Raw genomic sequence first — 19,608 nt, 5'->3', positions numbered from 1 at the left:
TGTTCCTTGTTTCAGAATCCGTACTGTATAACAAGCCATAAAAGCAACTTTCACGGACGTCACTCGTCTCCAGGGCCTTATCCCCGTTCAAAATGGTGGTTCGAATATTAACTCCACCCCCCTCTAGAAGAAAGAAATGATTACAACACTATAAAGTTGCTAATTACAATACTATCGCAATAGGGTCACTACTATCGCAACAGTATTGCAATAGTAATTCAACTATCGCAATACTTTCACAATACGCAAAATGACCCTAATAGTCACCCCTACTTGTTATGTTTAATTTGTAATATTTCTTTTGTCCTGTGCTATGTGAAGTGATCATTGCTCCAAAACATACTATAATCCAAATGTTAAGCTTGCTACACACAGTTTGGTTTTTGGGATCTTTTCTTTTTATTTTGAAGTAAAGTACTTCTTCTTAGCAGTGGAAACCAAAAATTGCATAACACGCTTAAAACGCCTCGGATCGGCCTGAGAACCGAGATAACAACAGACATAACGACAGGACATTGAGGTAAGTTGATTTTATTGTCAAAATCTCATTAGATTTAGCTATAAATTCGAAAGCGTATTCTCCCATACAAACCTTTATAAACGAGAACCGTTGTAACACAACACCTCCATATGCTGCCGGTCGAGAGTCACGTTTCGCGTACGGTTACAAAAGACAATTATGTTAAACATTTTAACTCCTCTAATTGTGAGCTTGGGCCGCCTGTGGTAAAACACTGGGCTTTTGGCCTGAACGCCCTAAGTGATACCAAAGTTTGCAATTAACACCTCTAAGCAAGACAATGAGCATCCCTGCTCCTTAAACATGTAAGATGTCCCCTCCCCCCAGATAAATCAGGTCTAACATGAATATTTGTCAGAACATTTACTTCTTTGATTAGACTAAAGCCTCAGTCACTTATTGGAGAGGATAATCTGACTGCTTCTTCCACTCAATAGGCTTCTTTCGATATATTAAAATTCAGCTTGGTAGCGAGGCAAACAAAAGAAATGAATAAACATGCTTCTGAAATTTCTTTTGTTTATGTCCTCTAGGCCTCGCTTTAATAAATCAAAAGAAGCCTATTGGCTAATTTGATGTGAGATTCCCAGGTGAGGAGGGTGGGGGTATTCTAGTTGACGGCACCTTATATGAAAAAGACAGGGATGCTCGTCGAAAATTTTGAATTACCGGTAGGCCCTAAGGAGACTAATCTGGGTGTGGAATGGAATATTTATTTCTTTACGTACAACCCTAAATGAGACCTTGATGGCTAAAAAAGTTTGGCATTTGGCCTGAAACGCCTTAAGTGAGACCAAAATCCAAGATTTACACTCCTAAGTGAGACGACGAGCATCCCTGTCTCTTTCATATGGGAGTTCCCCACCCCCCACCCCTCTGGGTTAAAGTGATAAGACACTTGTAAAAAAAATTAAAGGATTGCTAGAAAGTACCAGAATTTGTTTTGTGGAATAGCTCAAGTTCATATTAATCCCTAGTAGTGGAGGGGGACAGCTTCATGAACTTCCTGCCTCCCATACCTTTTACGGTTTACCCAATTTCATCAAAATGTTCCTAAAAATACAAAAATAAAGGTAAAAATATTCAGTCAGAAGTCACTGTTCATTTCTTTTTCAACAAACTAGCCGCAGCATCGTCAACAAACCAGTGCAGTTCTCCATTAGCTGGCTTCACTCTGGCCGCTGGGAGCGGCTCCTCGGGACCTCCCTCCAGCACCTGTTGCAGAACAGCTGCCTTGCTTGCTCCTGTGCTCACAAACACAGCACACCCGGCTGCATTGATGATAGGATAGGTCAGGGTAATCCGACAGGGAGGTGGCTTAGGTGAATCAAAGATCGGTGCTACAAGACGAGATGTTTCTTTCATCAAGGCGTGACCAGGAAAGAGAGAGCAGGTATGACCGTCTGGACCCATTCCTAACAGAAGCATGTCAAGGGGAGGGAGCTCATTTCCAGGGTACCAGCCCTGCAGGCGAGATTGATAGTCCTTTGCAGCGTCCTCTAGCGGAATATCGTGATTGATGGCTAAAACCTCCTCCGGTGGAACAGAAGCTTTGTCTAAAAAGTGTTGCTTTACTGCTTGATAATTACTATCGGCGTCTGATATTGGCACGTACCGCTCGTCGCAGAAGAACACTCGCCACTTGGAAAAGTCAATCTGCAGTGACAGCAAACCAGGACAGACGATCTTCGGAAGACTTCCACCTGAAAAACCCACCGTGAAGAACCCGTGGTCTTTGATCGCTTCTAATGACTTCTGAGCGATTAAAGAACAAACCTCTCGCTGTAGATCTACTTCGTTCGAAAAGCAATGTGTGGCGGCCATTTTGGAAGGGAACAAGTGCATCACGGGAGGAGTGCAGTGACACGTTACGCGCGTGAGAGTCACGCGATGGTTGTGGTTAATGGTTATCTTGATCCCAAGACTCTGACCAAGACCTTGACTCTGACCAATTACAACATCATGGAAATCCAATTTTAAATGATTTCCGTGAAGTTTGCTCAGCATACTTTGTGACCAGGCATCTATCGATGATCAATGACATCAATTGGTATCATGAGTTCGTGGGTAATCAGTTGATTAGTCATTGATTATTGGCGATGATCAATGAGTAATCGATGACTAATCGAAGCCCAGAAATTTTGTGGCCTATCGATTACTCATCGATGACATCGATTACTCATTGATGCGATTTAATATTGATTGATGTTATTGATAACTCATCGATGACCAATCGATTACTCATTGACTATAATACTGCGTGCAAAAGACAAATTTCTTGCTTTCTTGTACCATTTGTTTCGTTTATATTTTTTATCTGAGTTAGACGTACTTTTCTTTATAACTGGCGTTCTTGTTGACGAAATTACCCCTTCATAAAAATCCAATTATCTTTCGACTTCGCGTGAAGTGCTAATCACAGAGATGATTTGTGCCTTTTCACTTTACCCAACTCTTTATTCAATAACAAAACAACTCAAAGAAACAACAGTCTGATAAAAATAAGCTACGTCGACTACGTGGTTTTAAGATTTCTTTCGGTTGTGTTTGTGCAAAGTAAAACTGCTTTGGCTTTAAACAGCCGGCGTACGCAGACATTACGCACCTGAATGAGTGATATCGTGAGTATATGATGATGATTATGCATCATGGCTATCGTGCATCGATGACTAATCGATAACCAAAAATTTTGTGGCCTATCGATTAGTCATCGATTACTCATTGATCATCGGCAATAATCAATGACTAATCAACTGATTACCTATCGATTACCTATTGATTACTCATTGATTTAATTGATGTCATTGATGTCATCGATTAGTTATGCCTGGTTTGTGAGCGTCGCTCGTACTTTACGCATTCCAGTGATAACCGTGCCGCAGCAAGGGCGTGGCGCATGGGTGAGTGGTGCACGTGCTATTTCCTGATTGGGCATTAGAAATCGAGCATTGATCTTTGCAATGATGTCATACTCGCTTGGATCTATTTTAATTAAAAGTACCATGAAATAACCAAATGGCGAGAAAATCCAGTATTAACTAACTAGTATTAACTTTTGTTATTCGAAATCACTATTGTCATCGTCTCCATCAACACCTCTTTCGCTTCTCCCTGTTCTGTTTAGTGACAGCTGCGATCCCAGAGACCCTTGGGAGCTAAATCGATTGAGTGAGGTCTGGGAACCATTCTTCACCACGTCCAGTCGAGAGGGTGGTAGTGCAGGATGGAGGTCATTCTGGAATGCCTGCGAGGAGTTAGGGAAGGTTTAGATTCTTTGTAGCAACCAAAAGAAACTTTATCCAATCAATCAATCAATCAATGAATCAACCAATTAACCAGTCAGTCAGTCAGTTTAGTCAGTCAGTCGGTTAGTCAGGCAGGCCGGGCAGGCAGGGCAGGCAGGGCAGGCAGGGCAGGCAGGGCAGGCAGGGCAGGCAGGGCAGGCAGGGCAGGCAGGGCAGGCCGGGTAGGCAGGGCAGGCAGGGCAGGCAGGCAGGCAGGGCAGGCAGGCAGCTAACCAACCAACCAGCCTGTCTGTCCATTTGTCCATTGTTCCGTCCATTCTTCCATCGATTTGTCCATTCCTCAACTGGTCGGTCAGAGGCGAGGCAGTGAGAAAACTTTACTACAGGATAGTGTAATTGACAGCAACTTACTGACTCTAGGTACCAGTGAGAGGAACTAATGTGATGATGGTGGTTCACTAGGGCTTATAGCCTGAGAGCTGGCATCCCCTTCTCCCTCCCCTTCGAACGCCGGCCACGTAAGCTATAGAGCCTAAAGCTATATATGTATGATCCCTCAGATTATCATGTTAATTTAGCTCACTTAAGATATTGTGTGTCCTGTTCTCTTCACAAAAACCCTTAAATTACCTCTACATGTAAGTCAGATATTAGGCTTGTATCCTGTACAGGTGAATTGTCATGACAGTTTGGATTTTCAAATAATCTTAGAAGGATTTGTCTCGACTAGTTAAGGATGCATTTGGTTTTGTCCTTTCTGTATATAATTTGTAGACAAAAACAGGGGTACTCTTATTGCACTAAGCTAAGTGCCTAGCACACTCAAATTTACACAAACAATACCTCTATGTCTTGCTCCTCATCCAAGGAAACCAGACTTTGAAATGCAGTTGTATAGAGCTCCAAGGCCTTGGCATGAAACAACATCTGACCATGGAAGAAATTACTGAACACTGTCTGTAGACGCATAGCACAAACCACACTTAATCAATAAACATTTTGAAAAATCTAAAATATACTTGAAAGAAACGGGTTCAATAGTAATTGAAAGATGAAGCTAACTACTGTAACACTGAAATCTGGCATCATGCAAGTCTGGGCATGGCTGGCTCCAGGTCTATCCAAACAAGTAATAGACAAAGTGAGGCTCTGTGTACCCCTTCACCCAGAAGTACTAAACACCCATAAATGGGAAGTTATGGGTCAAGGAGTAAATGTACTTCTGAAATCTTTTAGTTCAAGTCCCAGCTCTGACTCAGACTCTAAAACCTTTTTGCCATGCAAATCCCATGATAGCTCATAGACCTTAGATTTGGTACTCCACTGGCATAATATTAACTCTTTAGTCATATTACCCCCGTCTGAGCCCCATCCAATAAGACCCAGCTGGATAAGGTACAGGAGAATCCTGGATGCAAATAAAGTTGCCTGGGGGAGAAAATGAAATTCTATTTCATTCAATTCTCACCCTTATGTCCTCCATTTTCTTTCTCTCAAATTCCACCATCTGTTCTTCCAGGGTCTGCCTTGAGCGGTTGGCATCAACTGTTAGCTTCTGAAGGTCCTGCTCAGCCTGAAAAACAATGGGTTCTCATCAAAAATAGAAAACTTGCTCACAAAACAAACCATTGGCTTGCTAAGGCCTTTTAAAAGTCTGAAAATGTTTGGACTGTGCTTGAAGAGACCGTACATGGAAAGTGTGGCTTATGCAACCTCAAAATATGCATCATTAAAAAATACTGTGCATGCAGATGTGGAAGGTGGAAAGCATGTAATGAGGGTCGTGAAAGGGCTGTGGGAGGACCGGAGGAGAAGGGAGCAGTCGATGAGCCTAAAATCCTTAAGGTACCGCAGAATGTCTGCGTAGGAGGCTACACGAGAAGGTCAGAAGGGGAAGGTTGGGTGAAAGGTTAGTAGTGTAACAGGACTTATTGACCTTATCAAAATATTTGGAAAACTCCTAATATAATTATTTAAAATGTTTGAAAAATCTGGTTGGAAAACAGTTTTTAGCAAGCTTTAAGCTGGAAGGGTGTGCAGGTATTGTTTGGATACTAAAGATGTAATTGTGGCTTTCCTGTTCATATGGAATAATTATTACAATCATTGCTATTATTTTAGTTTTTATTTCCTGGGGGACATGTTCACAGGATGCCTACTTGTCGTATCCTGATAAACTGTGGTTATACATTTCTTGATGGAACAGGTAATAATAACTTGGAATTGTTTTGAAAACATCTGCTAGCAAAGTATAAGTGGCATCCTCCAATGAAGTAAAAGTTGTTTACCCACCTGTGACTATAAAAAACAGTTAAGAAAAAAAAATAAGGATTTTAAATATTATTATTTTTCTTTAATAAAACTGAAGAGTAAAATATTTTTTATCCATAACTATCAGAGAAGCAGGGTTCTAGTAAAGATAAGGTATTAGTAAGGAATTCCAACAGGTCTTGAATTAGATTCAAGAGAGAAATATCTGAAGTTTTGGTCAGGTAGATGTCTGCTGAATTGTTGGGTTTTTGACCTGAGACCACTCCCTTTTCTAGAAATCTGCATTTAGCTACATGTAAAAATTATGCAACACATTGCATTGCAAATAAACAGCACAACAAAAACATGAGAAATACCACAACACATATAGCAAAGCACACTGCAAAGAGCACAGTACAGCATGGCCAAGCATCCCTGTATGTGAACAGTTTTGCGACAATAATGTCCCCATGAAAATAAACAAAATAATTAGAGAGTGCATGAATACAATCATTGCAACATTACAAAAATTAAATAAATATGTTTTCTTTAGAATTTTGCCGGGTTCAAGTATAATAAGGATACAATTTTCCCCTTGTTTTTTGGTTCTTTGGCTTTAAGTTTGTCTACTGCTTTACGTTTCAGCAATTCCTTCTCTCTGGAGGCAGACAGTTCCTTCACATATTCTCTGGCATGTTTAACATTTGTGGCATTCAGGGAAAGTGGAGGAGAAACCTTTGCTTGCATGAAGTCCACCTGAGAATTGGAAATTAGAAATTTAATAGCTTATAATATTACTGTCCTGAAAAGTGAGTGAGAACAACAACACAAGGTGTGGTGGAAATGATCCCGGGGGAGGGGGGCACTCCCTATATTGGCCTATACGGGGAGGCTCCGCCCATACGGGGTACCTTTTTCATGTTTCAGGTATATAAAAGGGTAGGAATTTCACAAGCTAAGGTATATAAAAGGGTAGGGATATCGCTCATTTAGGTATTTAAAAAGGCCTTCAATTAAAATATTTCGAACAGATGCACCTTATGGAGGTATCATTTAAATTTATTAAACGCTACACAACAATGGCATCAAGACTTCTCGTTTTAGAAATTTGTCCTGTCTTTTTGGTATATGAAAGGGGTACCCTTTTCCAGTAAAAGGTATATGAAAGGGGTGCCTTTTCTGTCAAAATGGTATATAAAAGGGTAAGGGGTTGGACTTCGGGGCGGAGCCTCCCTGACAAAACGCTTTTGAGTAGCCCTCCCCCCGGGGAAATGATTATCACTCGTGGAAGATGAGTGTGAGTAGTCTATTTTTTTTTATTATCTTCAGACACTCATTAAGATTGCAGTCCAAAACCTTCAATTTAAAGAACACATGTAAGGTATTATAAGAAAATAATGAAAAAAAATGGAAAACCCGAAATGTGCAGTTTCAGATAATATTCAAACCCACCTCATGGAAAGTCATTGGAAATTTGGGGGGGAGGGGTCTCAAAGGCCAAAATTTTTAAAAGAAAGTATGCAGAGGGGTGGGGGGACTCAAGCCAAAAACCTTTTGTGAGAGGGAAATGGAGGTTTTTTTGGAACAACACAATTAATCCAAATTAAAAAACAACAAGAGAAAACTAAATTACATTGATTACTCGTATTGTACATAGAATTTATTAATCACTATAAAATATAATTACAGTGAAACAAAATATTGTTTTACCTGTGCACCTAGATAATCCTGTACTGCAGCGATGCCCTCGCCGACACCAGCTAAACTTGCTTTCATTGAAGGGTACTCCTCATCAGAAAAGATATCCACACTCTTTGACAGTTTCATGCCTTTTTCTTGAAGAGATTGTAATCCTGCACTGAAAGCTGTAAGATCTTTTAGTAGTGTGCTGAAATGTCTCTCTGCAAGGCTGATCCTCTCTGTAATAACCTTCAATTCATGGTCTCTGAAATGCAGCGATGTACAAGACAGTCAGTCAACTCCTACATTGTACAGTACATGTACATGTTATAAAGCGTACATGTATACAAGAGATCAGTTTTGATTCTCTGCTTTCAGAGAGTAGATGCCTATTTTAGGGGTGGTGAATGGTCCTTCAAAAAATGCGTGTCTCGCAAAATTTTAGCCAAATTTTAGGAGTCTCATCGTCTCGAATTTTTCTTTAACGCCTTCTCAGAGTCTTGATTTCTTTTGCAAGGCTAAAGAAGTTTTGGGCTCGCAGAAATGATATCAGTCTCGCTGTCTCACATTTACTATTCAACACCCCTTAATTTAGAAATCTAGACTGAGATGTCTGAGGTATCAGCCATAGATAGATAGATGCCTTACTGAGGTGCCCATAATTTTTGGAAATGTGTCACTGTCTGCCTTAAAGAGGTGTCCACTGGGCTCTGTAGAAATATTGGCATATCAGTGGTCTTTGCGAGCATTTTTCTTTGCAAGCACAAGCATTGACAAAAGTTAGTCTTGCGAGCAACAAGCACTTTTCAAAGAGCCACCTCCACTAAAAACCAAGCATGCAAGCACTTTGGCCAACCACAAAGGACACAGACAATTAATCCAACCAATCAAAACTCGAAACAAGTACATGCGGTAAGTGAAATGAAGCACACATGCATGTACAGTATGTATAGTAATAAACATGTGAGAGCAGGTCACAATTGGTTTGGGTATTTGGTTGAGTAGGTGGTGCCAGATTTTTAAAACCAATCACAGAGTTTAGTGAAGCAAAACCAATGCAATTTCGGATCACTTTCAATACTCAAAATTGCTCTTTATGCCATATCATGTAATGTAAGCTCATTTATATGCCGTAATATAATTATGCCTGCAGGCATTTATCAGATATGCAGCAGACGTGCTTTAGGCTACAACAGTTTTATATTAAATCCAGGCACACTAGCTTTAAATAGCTTTAAGTGAAAGTAGAGCAACTGCATGTATGGTCAAACTTGTAATCTGTGATAATACCACCCTGCAAGCAGAGCCCTTTCTTTTCCACTGAATATACTTGAGAAGAAAGGGCTCTGCAAGAATCGCGTCAAATCTTTGTTGAGCATGAGCAAGGTTTATGCGATGCTTGCGTGTTAAGACCCATTAAGCTTGCGCGGGGGCCACTTATAATCTAAGCATGTGCATGCGGAATGGCGTGATGGATCGCACACGACAGCATGAACAAACTGTTTGTTTAACATGTTCTTTTCTTCAAAGAGCGTCTGAATGCCTTCAGTAAAAACGCGCCAAGCACCACTGGAGGTCGAATTAGTGACTTTATGGTAGAGATGTGCGATTTTAACCATAAAATTTCTTCTTGGTTTGCGAAAAAACAAGATCTCAATGATCCACAAGCTGCACACATGCACAAACAGTAGCTGATGGTGAGAGCAATTGTCAGCTCTAGTGCTTTCGAGAGGCGTGCTGTGCTGTGGGCTCCATCTTGACCATCAGTTTTTCCAAAAAATTAATGCCCGCACAGCAAAAACCGGTTTAATCTGGGTTGCTTAGCCCAAACTTTGGGGCTGCCGCGACTTCAGAGAAATTACACGATTCATGCAGAGCCTCTTTCTACTTCCCAAATCTCAACCGCAGAGAAGTTAAAAGAGGCTCTGCTTGCAGGGTGTGATAATACATAAGCTTAAGTACTAGTTTAAAAACGTAAGTACTAAGCTGCTTATATTAAACTCTATTCAGATCTATTCAGGGTTGTTCAATCTTCATGACTTTCGACATTCAGCAAATTAGAGTATATGCTAACCTTGCTTTTATCTCGCTTCTGACTTCACTCGGAGTGGAAGCACTTAAATTCGACGAAGACTTCTTCATTTCCACTACAGATTCTATCTTCAGGAAGTTTTGATCAACAAATCAAAACAAATCTGTCTTGATCTGCCAACTCTGATTCGACGCGATCAAATATCACCAAGCAACGACTCTTCACCGTCTCTGAAAGTTTTTCGAGAAAGATTCCTTGTGTTTCTTATAAGCTTACATATATGTATCTACGTGCGGGAGATATGTAGGAAGAAATCGCTAAGATCACCTTTCGCCCGCCATATCTCTTCCAATGATAGCAATTTCATTACTTTGTGGGGAGGAGAAGAGTTAGTTTGTTACTCTTACGCATGCGCAATATTAACGCTTTTCCGGTCGCCATCTTGCATCTCCAGGTGCAGCGCTTTTCAGCGAGGAAAACAGCGTTTATATTTGTCACAGCTTTTATTTATTTACTGCTTTCCACCTTAAAGAGTGTATTGGATCGCATGTTACACTGAGAAGGGTTTTAATGTGGCGGATTTCCACGTGCTCGGACTGACGACAAGCTCGATTGAATTCACGTGTTCAGATCTGGTAAGGCATACAGTGCATATGGCCGGTTGTGTGTGTTTTGTGTTCTTGTTTGACGCTAGAAAATAGGAAAAACGTATAACTGAGAACTAGGCTTACGTTTAAGTATTCTCCATTAACTACAAGCAGCTTAGCTGTCAAAAAACAAATAGCTAGAGAGAATTAATTCAAATCCCATATGGTTATGATCGTACAGCCGGATGTGTTAAAAAATCTAAAATCATTAAGAAATTTATTGTCTTTTCTGTTACAGTTAAGAGGATTCAGCTAGGTTCCATTCAGTTTTGGGACCCTATCATCCTAGCCCTACAAGTTGTAGGAAAAATCAAAGAAAAGTACATAACTTTGTAATGTTTGTTTTCTGTCATTGGGTAAATACCGGTTTTTCTGGGACCTTATAAATCTGGCTACCCACTGACAACACAAAACTCTGGTCAGGTTAAAAAGGTGTTCATATAAAGTGGTTCATTAAAGGGACAGTATCACGAGTGAAGCATGCACAAGCTTTCATTCGTGATTTAGACAGAGTCGGGCAGTTATTCCTTGTCAGGGTTGTTCAAAGAGTAAATTACTTTACCCACTGGATAATAAAAGCCTATGCAGCCAGTAAAACTGCTATCACTTGAATAGTTATCCACAGGATAAAAGTTGTTGCAGAAAGCCTGAATAGTGTCACGTATAACTATCTGACAGTATTATCACCGGTCAGTGTAAAATGCGGACTGCAGACTGCAGACCAGGAGTAAAATGCAGACCGAGGGTAAAGTAACAAAATACGAGTCACAAAGCATGTTTTCCCCGCTGGCTCCAAAGTTCGAAGGAATGTACGTCAGACAACATTTCGCATGAGCGAACAGTCAGGTGAATGAACTGGCGATATTAAAATAAATTTTATGTTGTCACAAATGTGTTTAAAACTGGATGAAACTGAACAGTTTAGAGCCCTTTCAGCCTGTGCCTTTTTCAGAAATAAATTAAATACACGCATGAACTATGTACCTCACATCATTTGTTTACCGCTCGCTAAACATAAATGTTTTGTACCTTTTATCTTTATGGTGTTTTATTACAACGGTTGCAGAAGCAAAGCTGTTTTTTATAACTTAACTATGGATCGGAAGGGTTTATTCTGTGCCAGTTAAAAAAAGGTTAAAAGAGCTGTGCCAGCAGAATAATATGATCGCTGTAAACATGATCTTGCTGTGTCGGCATGATAAAAAATTATTTTTTTCTAAATGAACTGTAAACCATTCAGTTTTATTATTTTTTTATTATTATTATTTTTTTTTATTTATTGAATGCAACTTTATTATTACACACAATGCTAATTACATAGGTACTTACTACTACATTTACAGTACAAAAAAGACATACCGTAGTTATTCGGTTATAAGGCGCACTCGGTTATAAGACGCACCCCGAACTTGGCAACATTGTTATGCTAAGTATACAAACTGAAAATTCTCCAAAAACACTCGGTTATAAGACGCACCATGAGTTGGAGAGTTGAAAAGATGTAGTAATCAAATTAAGGACAGTTTTTTCTTACAAAATTTGAATGTTTGAATGTTGTTCATACTCCTTGGCACAATCTTCGAGTAAAAAGCTAACATTTCCTGCTAAAATAGACGTAAATCCACTTGAGCAAAACATCTTTCCATCGTTCATGCTTTGAACTTAGCTGCTTAGTAACCAGGCAGACATGTTGTTACCAGTGACCACTGAGTTTGTAGCTTGGTTACCAAGTTCTCAAGCATGCTTCGTATCGCTACAAACTTTGTTTATCGAGTGTTTTCAAAGATTCTAAGCTTTTTTGGTGTTTTCCTTGTCTTCTAAAGTAATTTTCCACTTTCCACGCTTAGAAAGGTTTGTTTCAAATAAGTATGCTTGATTTTCTTTGTCTAATTTCAACAAAATGCTGGCATATACAGGTGTTACTAAAACTCATTTTACAAACGTGATAATAAACTTTGCGTTTAACCTTAAGCTTAATGTTTCTTATATCTTTAAAACTGTAATAAAAGTCAATAACCAACATCAAGTGTTTTCATTTCTCTTGTTTTAACTGTAAGTTCCGGTAAATTGGCGGTCATAAGATTTTCTTGGGCGAAAATACTCGGCTATAAGACGCACTCCAATTTTGGCATAAACTTCCCACAGAAAAACAGATTTTCTTGAAAAAACTGTGCGCCTTATAACCGAATAACTACGGTACTTTTCAAAACAACACTTTCAAAAGGAAAAAATAATTGTTACTTAAAAGGATAACTAATTATAACTACTTCTAAACTAAATTCTTACTCACAGTTTCATCCTGTTTACAAACATAGAAGATTGTAAACTGAAGTTTAAGTGTCACAAAAATCTTTAAAATGCCTTTGCTGTATCAAAAAATTAAATTTGATCAAATTTGTGTCAGCATAAAATCTATTTTACATGACATTTATCGCCAGTTCATTTACATGATCGCTCATGCTCATGCGTTGTCTGACGTATAATTTTTTCAAAATTTGGAGCCGGCAGGGAAAAATGGCCTTGTGACTCATATTTTGTTACTGTACCCTCGGTCTGTATTTTATCATTGGTCTGCAGTCTGCAGTCTGCATTTTACCCCCGGTCAGGTCTGCAGTCTGCGTTTTACACTGATCGGTTTTATCACTATCCAATCAATTGCCGTGGTGATGTAACTGTTATGACCATAACTGTTCACACTTGGTATTTGCAGAAAAACAACAAAATCGCCCTTAAATGGTGGAAAATGTTGACCATTTGCTATCCATCCCTTCAACAACTGACATGTTGTAATAGACAAAATTTATCTGCTGGATAGGAACCTAATCAGTCGATAATGAGCTATCCACTTTTTGAACAACCAGGGACTGCTGTTTATTTTTTAATTTTTTAAGATATTTTTTACTGATTTTCAAAACAGCATTACAATTTTAATTAAATGCTTGTTTATGTTTGTCTGTTTGACAAAAGGGACTGTTTTAACTTACTGACCTACTGTTTTGTGATGTGTCAGATTGTACTGGTCAAAAATTATTTTTCATAGATGGCGGCTTTTGCCAGATATCGTTAGCTTTGTTGTATGGAACAATAAGTGCTTTTGCTTCTTTTTGAGCCAAAATACTATTCTGAGAAGTTTCAGTTATTTTGGTTATAAAGGTTAAAAAGTTGTGACTTGTTTAAATTTAAGAGATTTCTCTGGAAACATAGTGGGAAAAGCATCGCTGACTGTCCTTTCCTGTCCTTTTTTTGCTAACTGTAATTTATGTGCCTTTAATTTTCCTTTGTGTGCAAAAGTAATTTAATTCAATTTTTATTTACAAATAGTTCCATTCTTTACTTGCCTGTGTACAGTCAGCTACAGTATAGAAGGACACTTTTTCGGTAACTAACATGATTTTGTGCTTTATTTTTCAGGATTTTTTTAACATCCTGGGATTTTAATGCGAAGAAGGGGAGGACCACCCCCACGGGGATTCAGAGATGGACCATTCCCTCCCCCACCACCACCAGATTATTTTGATGGATATGATCACCGACCACCTCCTTCCCCTCCATGGGAGCGCCGCGACCACTTTGGTTATCCTCCATCGCCACCTCCTCCACCTGGAAGACCACCAAGATTCTGGGATGACCGCTCTTTAACACCACCACCTCCTTGGGTCAGAGATGATTTTGATGGTCCTCCTAGACCCCCACCATGGGAGGATGATTACCCCCCACCCCGGCACCCTCCACCACCTTCATTTGCTGATGATGACTTTGACATACCACCTCCTCCTCCTCCCTACCCTCCAAATGGTCCACCCAGAGGGAGAGGGAGAGGTGGAGATGGGCGAGGTGGTAATCGAGGTAGAGGTTTACCAGGTGGACGGCGTGAAGCTCCACCTAGTAGAGGAACGACGACCCCTCATGGTGCAAATCATACAAGGGGTGCCCCAACTAGGGGGGTAAGTAATGGCAGGGGTGCAACCCCAGCAAGAGGAGCGTCGACTGGAACACCTAGCAGAGGAGCAACTAGTACATCTAGGGGAACACCTAGTAGAGGAGCAACTAGTACATCAAGGGGAACACCTAGTAGTAGAGGGGCACCTGGTACTACTAGAGGAAGAGGCTCACCAAGAGGTAATGCTACGAGGGGGAGAGGAAACAGTGTGCGGGGAGCACCTAATGGAAGAGGTGGAAATACAGCGGGAACTGGCAGAGGTAGAGCCAATTGGTCAAGTGCTGCTAGGGGTGGAAGCTCCAGTAGAGGTGGTGCAACTACAACAGGGACTGTTGGAAACACAAACGGGGCTAATGTTATGAAGCCAAATAACCAAAACTTTACAACAAATGCTGTTCCAAAGGCTGGGCAAGTAAACCACACAAGTTATTACAAAGGAAAGGAGAAAACAAACTCACAAAGTACTGTGGTCAAAGGTATGTCAATAGGCCCTGAGATAAATTGTATGTATTGGTACATGCGTACAATCATGAATGTAAATAATTGATGGTGTCACAACTGGCAAACCTGGGCTCGCAGTTGTTATCTAAAGTGTTGGGTGTTAAGTGCTCCTAAGATGAAATTTGCATATTCCTATCTAAGCCATTCTTAAACATGAACAAGAAGTTTGTGCAAGAGAAAGAAGTGACATTTTGACCCGGTTGAAGTGACCTTCTGTTTCTCGAGAGGTCCACTAACTAAACTTGGCTATGCTTGTACATGTAAATACATGTGTACATGTAGCCAACCGGTCTGCCTCCTGCCAGTTGGGATTTTAAATCATGGATTTTATGTTCATTTACAATATTTACACATTTATTTCAGTGTTTATTTACACTGGCCATGAAAACTCCCAATGTGATAGTGGTCAATTCAGATTTTTATTTATGTAGTGTTGCCTGGCAGGAGAGTCTTGATGTGTGTGTTTTGTATCAGTTTAAAGTCATCCTTGTCTTCTTACAAACCTTATTAGTGTTGCAGCTATGTGTATTCAGGGTTGGAAATAAGGACAAACATATTGATGAGTGATTTTTTGTGAAGGTGCAAATGATAAAGATTTGACCACTTTAATATATATATTATAAATTTAAAAAAAATTTAAAATAAAAGTTTTTTGATTGTGTGGTTCCAGAAAATATCCATACCCCCACCACGGAGGGTATTTCACGTAAGACCCCCCACCTCTCTGGAATTTCCGTTTTTGTTAAGAAAAAAAACCCCCACCCCTCCGGAATTTCCAAAAGTATATTGCGTACCCCCCAGCCCCTCTGGAAAAAAAAGATAAATTGTACAATGTCTAAATTTTAGGCCACCTCTCTTGTAAACAGTTACAGTATATAACTGATCGATCGGAAGATATGTTAGAACGATAATACGTTACATGTACTGCTGAAGAAAAATTAGAAATTTCCTCAAAAGTAAACAAACAAAATATCTGGTAGTCACTTGTCAAATTACCTTGTTGTATAACCATCCATCCCTTTTCATTCCAATCGCTTTAGAAAACCGCTATTAAAATGTATCAGAACACGGATTTGAAGTGTTGATATAAACATAAACATTCACCGTAAACGTGATCGCAAAATCGCTAATGCTCGCTGAGAAAGCAAAATTTAACAGGAAAATTACAAAAAATAGCAGAAATAAAAAACCATGTTAATCTCGAGTTTCTGACATCATTACACTATTTTCATCGCTAATAAAATGAAACTTTTCACAAACAAGGACGATTTTCCTTCGATCGAACGTGAAACGAGCAACCCTTGACACCAGTGCCTTTCGGTCAAACCACGTGACAAGTTTCGGGGGACTGGTAACAAGTAATGGCGGACAAACGAACATGGAGGATTTCAGTGAAATGAATTGCTTTCAGTGTGCTTTCAGGAGAAAGAAAACCCGTTTTAAATGTAAAGCGATTGTGAATCAAGAACCCAGAGTGCTATTTTTGCTATGTAAAACATTTGTAGAGTAGGTAAGAAACGACTTTTGAAACTACATCAAACTTGACCGTCTGGAAACATAATACCACTGGCAACCCCCCTCCTCTTCGGAATTTCCTGGGCCCTTGACCCCCCCACCCCTCTGGAATTTCCAATTTCCTCCGTGGTGGGGGTATGGATATTTTCTGGAACCACAATTGTATAATGAAATTGAACGCTAAAAAATTGGAACGACGTTTCGACCCTTCGACGGTCATTTTCAAGTTAGGTGTTAGAATAAAATTAATGTATAAATATAGTAAATAAAGCGCTAAAATATGTACATACAAACAATAGACAATAAGAATAAAAAGGCAAAAATGGCTAAAAATAACTTTGTGCGAATGGCATGCATAGTTGTAAAAGATATAATTAAAAACGTAAAGCAAGGGAATAAGACGACGAGAATAAGAACATTAAAATACCTAAAAATATCTAAACAAATAATCTCGCGCGGAGCGAGTCACTCTGTTAAGTTTCGGTTTCAGAAGTCTAATAAAAAGCATTTCAAAAATCAAAAGTCAAGCTTGCTTTGGCACTTCCTTAAAATCTTTTATTTAATTTTTGGCTGGTAAATTTGATTGGTAATTACCGATCACTGGCTGTTATTTCCAACCCTGGTATTTCATTTTCGTCAGAAACATGCCATTTCACGCACCTTATAATGTATTTTCATCATGCTTTGTTCATAACCAGCGGCTGTTCCAGGACAAATGAACTTCATTTCATTCAAGAACAGTCTTCAAGAATGCTGTCAAAAGCAGCAGCTACCAGTTCCTTCATATAACACATGGAAGAACAGCTTTGGCTACTCAGCAAAGGTTGAGGTGGCAAACAACACTTTCAAAAGTGCAGGCATTCAAAGTGATCGTAAAGAGGCAGAACAAGGTGCAGCATACACTGCTTTGATAAATCTCGGCCTGATAGACTCTTCAGTCAAGTTTGATGTAAAAACAGCTACAGGTACAGTCAAGCTACTGAATAGTTTTCCCTTTAAGGTGGCTTAATACAGTTTTGAGAGGGCAAATCAGTCTAAACTTTAATTCTATTGTACAATCTCCAGAAAAGTTTTGTCTCTCTCTTATCACTGTTTGTTACATCCCAAAACCATCTAATGCGATATTTGGAAAATAAAAGTGCTAATATACAGCTTAAATGAAAGGCCGAGTGCTTAAGAGGGGACTGGCACTAGTAGTTTAAACGGCGTTTTTCTCAAAATCTACCCGTGCGACCCACCTCAAAATTTCAGAAATAAGAAATTGGCCTTGATTTATCATTCATGCAAAATTATATAAAAATCTGTAAGAGGATTTTTCGCAAAATAGGAAAATGTGATATTTTGCCGATTTTTAAAATAGCTCAAAATCTGTCTTACAGATTTTTTCAAAATTTTGGCTGTGGACGTGGTTCACCCCTTAAAATTAATTGTGAAAGTTTTTATAATAGGTTGTACGGTAGGTTTTCGAGAGAATCTGGATCAAAATCTGGCTTTTACGACCTCTGAAGCGAATCAAATTGCGCGTGCGAGCACGCGCTAATATGACGCTATGCGTCGTGAGCGATAATGAAAGACAGAATTACAACTTCTCTGTCGGTTGTTTTTCCACCTTTTTTGTTGTATTGTTTTCCGTCCCAGGTTTCAAGACCTATCTGAAAGTATTTTAAAGTTTTCTTTTGTATACAAATTTGGTAAAGCCCGGTAAAACAGATGGAACTCTTTTTCGTTTCTTTTAGAGTTGCTAGCGCCATTTTAGCCCGCGCGAGCAGTAATGACGTCAGGCAGAAAATCGTAGCGCGCGCCTTTGAGCCACGAAAAAACTGTATTAGGCCACCTTAAGTGCTGAAAATTACAACCCTCCAAACGAAATAACCTCAGATGTACAATTAACTCATATTAAGCAGCCACCCATTAAGCGCCACCCCCTATTGAGTGGCCAGTTATGAAATCTTAAAAGCATTGCCAGTTTAATACTGAAAAAAACCCTTATTATTTTATTGCCACCCCTCTTAAGCGGCGCAGCCACCTTTGGCCCGTCCCAATGAGGATTTTTTATTGTTACCTCTATTAAGCGGCCATCAAATTAGATAGGTAGTTTGTCCTTGTTTTTAAACAACCTTATAACAGGTAAGAGTCCAAATTAGTGACGACCATAAAAATTAACGCATGCTTAGTTGTCTGGACGTGATTTCTTTGTCACTAAGAGTGTATTTATTTCCTACCTCGCCTTTGCTAATTTACGACCAACCCCTATTAAAGACAGTTACCTTTTCCCTTAGGAGGGTGGCTGCTTAATAATTATTCTGGTTCAACTGTATAATTTATTGTAGGCAAATTTTCAATTGGTATGTTGGAAAAGTGGTTGCTCGTTGGAGGTGGTTGCTTACGATGAGGTGGTTGCACAGGAAATTCCAACTTTATCATGAATCTTACCCTGGGGGGTGTTGATGATTTTTGTCAAGGCAGGGTATATCAGGTTTGATAGAAATTCAATTTACTCTAAAAACAAACAAACAAAATTAATTAGAGTGCAGAAATGTGCTAGACGTATAGTTTCTAAAAACTGGTAACGTCAACGACACCCACCATACAAGAAACAGACAAGTGCAAGTTTGAAGCCAAGTATAACAGCAGTGTTTCCTTTTCAGCTTTGAAGTGGCTTGAAAAAAAAACCGCCATATTCAAATGGTTTATTAATGTTTACTGACACAAGCTGTGTTACTCTTGCAGTGATTAAACGACCTGCTATAGACAACAGCTTTGTTCAGGATCCATCTGGAAAACGGATCAAACTTGTCAACTTCCCCTGTAGCTACCTCCTACAAGAGCAGACTAAACGAATTCTGCCAAAAGTTTCGCCTTTCCATTCCATCATATGACACTGAGAAAGTAGAGAATGGGAAAGGCTTCATCACTACTGTTGTATTTAACAAGAAAGTGTATCAGAGCAATGGACCCCAGCCAACCAAAAAACAGTCGGAACAGAACGCAGCGCAGGTTGTTCTACACATGTTGAACCAGTGTCCCCCGCCAACCCCGAGTTTTCAAGATTATATTGAGCAGTGCAGACAGCTGACTTCAACACAAGATAAACCCACAGAATCCAGTGCTGCTGGGACGTCTACAACTTCTACTTCTAACACAAGTAAGGCTTTCTTTGATTGGAAACCTGGGGGGGGGGGGGCACTCCCATATATGAGCTATATAAGTATGTGCCGATGTAAAGGGTATAGTTTTCAAGCAGTTTAGTCTGGGATAGTGTATAGAAATCAGACAGT

At 39.6% G+C, this 19,608-nt stretch overlaps 2 protein-coding genes and 1 pseudogene across 3 annotated transcripts in view; 1 reads left to right on the top strand and 2 right to left on the bottom strand.

Moving 5' to 3' along the window:
• Nucleotides 1–1,377: 1,377 nt before the first annotated feature.
• Nucleotides 1,378–2,446, bottom strand: LOC144652700 (6-phosphogluconolactonase-like). The gene has a single exon (XM_078512750.1). The coding sequence runs from the start codon at nt 2,363–2,365 to the stop codon at nt 1,622–1,624; it is 744 nt and encodes a 247-aa protein (XP_078368876.1). The 5' UTR covers nt 2,366–2,446; the 3' UTR covers nt 1,378–1,621.
• Nucleotides 2,447–3,339: 893 nt separating this feature from the next.
• On the bottom strand, nt 3,340–10,081 carry LOC144651995 (CBY1-interacting BAR domain-containing protein 1-like). The gene is made up of 7 exons (XM_078512071.1): nt 9,770–10,081; nt 7,726–7,960; nt 6,601–6,771; nt 6,058–6,063; nt 5,234–5,338; nt 4,609–4,722; nt 3,340–3,764 (listed from the first exon to the last, which is right to left on the bottom strand). The coding sequence occupies exons 1-7, from the start codon at nt 9,835–9,837 to the stop codon at nt 3,579–3,581; spliced, it is 885 nt and encodes a 294-aa protein (XP_078368197.1). The 5' UTR covers nt 9,838–10,081; the 3' UTR covers nt 3,340–3,578.
• A 66-nt stretch (nt 10,082–10,147) lies between these two features.
• The window catches only part of LOC144651688 (uncharacterized), a 43,165-nt pseudogene continuing 33,704 nt past the window's right edge, over nt 10,148–19,608 (top strand). Inside the window, exons 1-4 of the transcript XR_013570364.1 lie at nt 10,148–10,362; nt 13,786–14,790; nt 17,029–17,295; nt 19,061–19,475. The product of XR_013570364.1 is annotated as an uncharacterized LOC144651688 (transcript). The remainder of the gene's footprint in view (nt 10,363–13,785; nt 14,791–17,028; nt 17,296–19,060; nt 19,476–19,608) is intronic.

This window comes from Oculina patagonica, chromosome 4, assembly GCF_052425735.1.
Source record: "Oculina patagonica isolate OP01 chromosome 4, crgOcupat, whole genome shotgun sequence".
NCBI lineage: Eukaryota > Metazoa > Cnidaria > Anthozoa > Scleractinia > Oculinidae > Oculina > Oculina patagonica.
The sequence above is the reverse complement of the archived record's forward strand: the minus strand, read 5'-3'. Positions and strand labels throughout refer to the sequence as shown.

What these genes read in the sequence shown, in the direction of transcription:
- LOC144652700 (XM_078512750.1), bottom strand. Translation starts at nt 2,365, where the DNA reads ATGCACTTGTTCCCTTCCAAAATGGCCGCCACACATTGCTTTTCGAAC.
- LOC144651995 (XM_078512071.1), bottom strand. Translation starts at nt 9,837, where the DNA reads ATGAAGAAGTCTTCGTCGAATTTAAGTGCTTCCACTCCGAGTGAAGTC. An exon ending in AGAAGCGAGATAAAAGCAAG is followed by an intron (nt 7,961 to 9,769) that starts GTTAGCATATAC and finishes GCTGCATTTCAG; the next exon opens with AGACCATGAATTGAAGGTTA. An exon ending in ATGAGGAGCAAGACATAGAG is followed by an intron (nt 3,765 to 4,608) that starts GTATTGTTTGTG and finishes AACTCCTCGCAG; the next exon opens with GCATTCCAGAATGACCTCCA.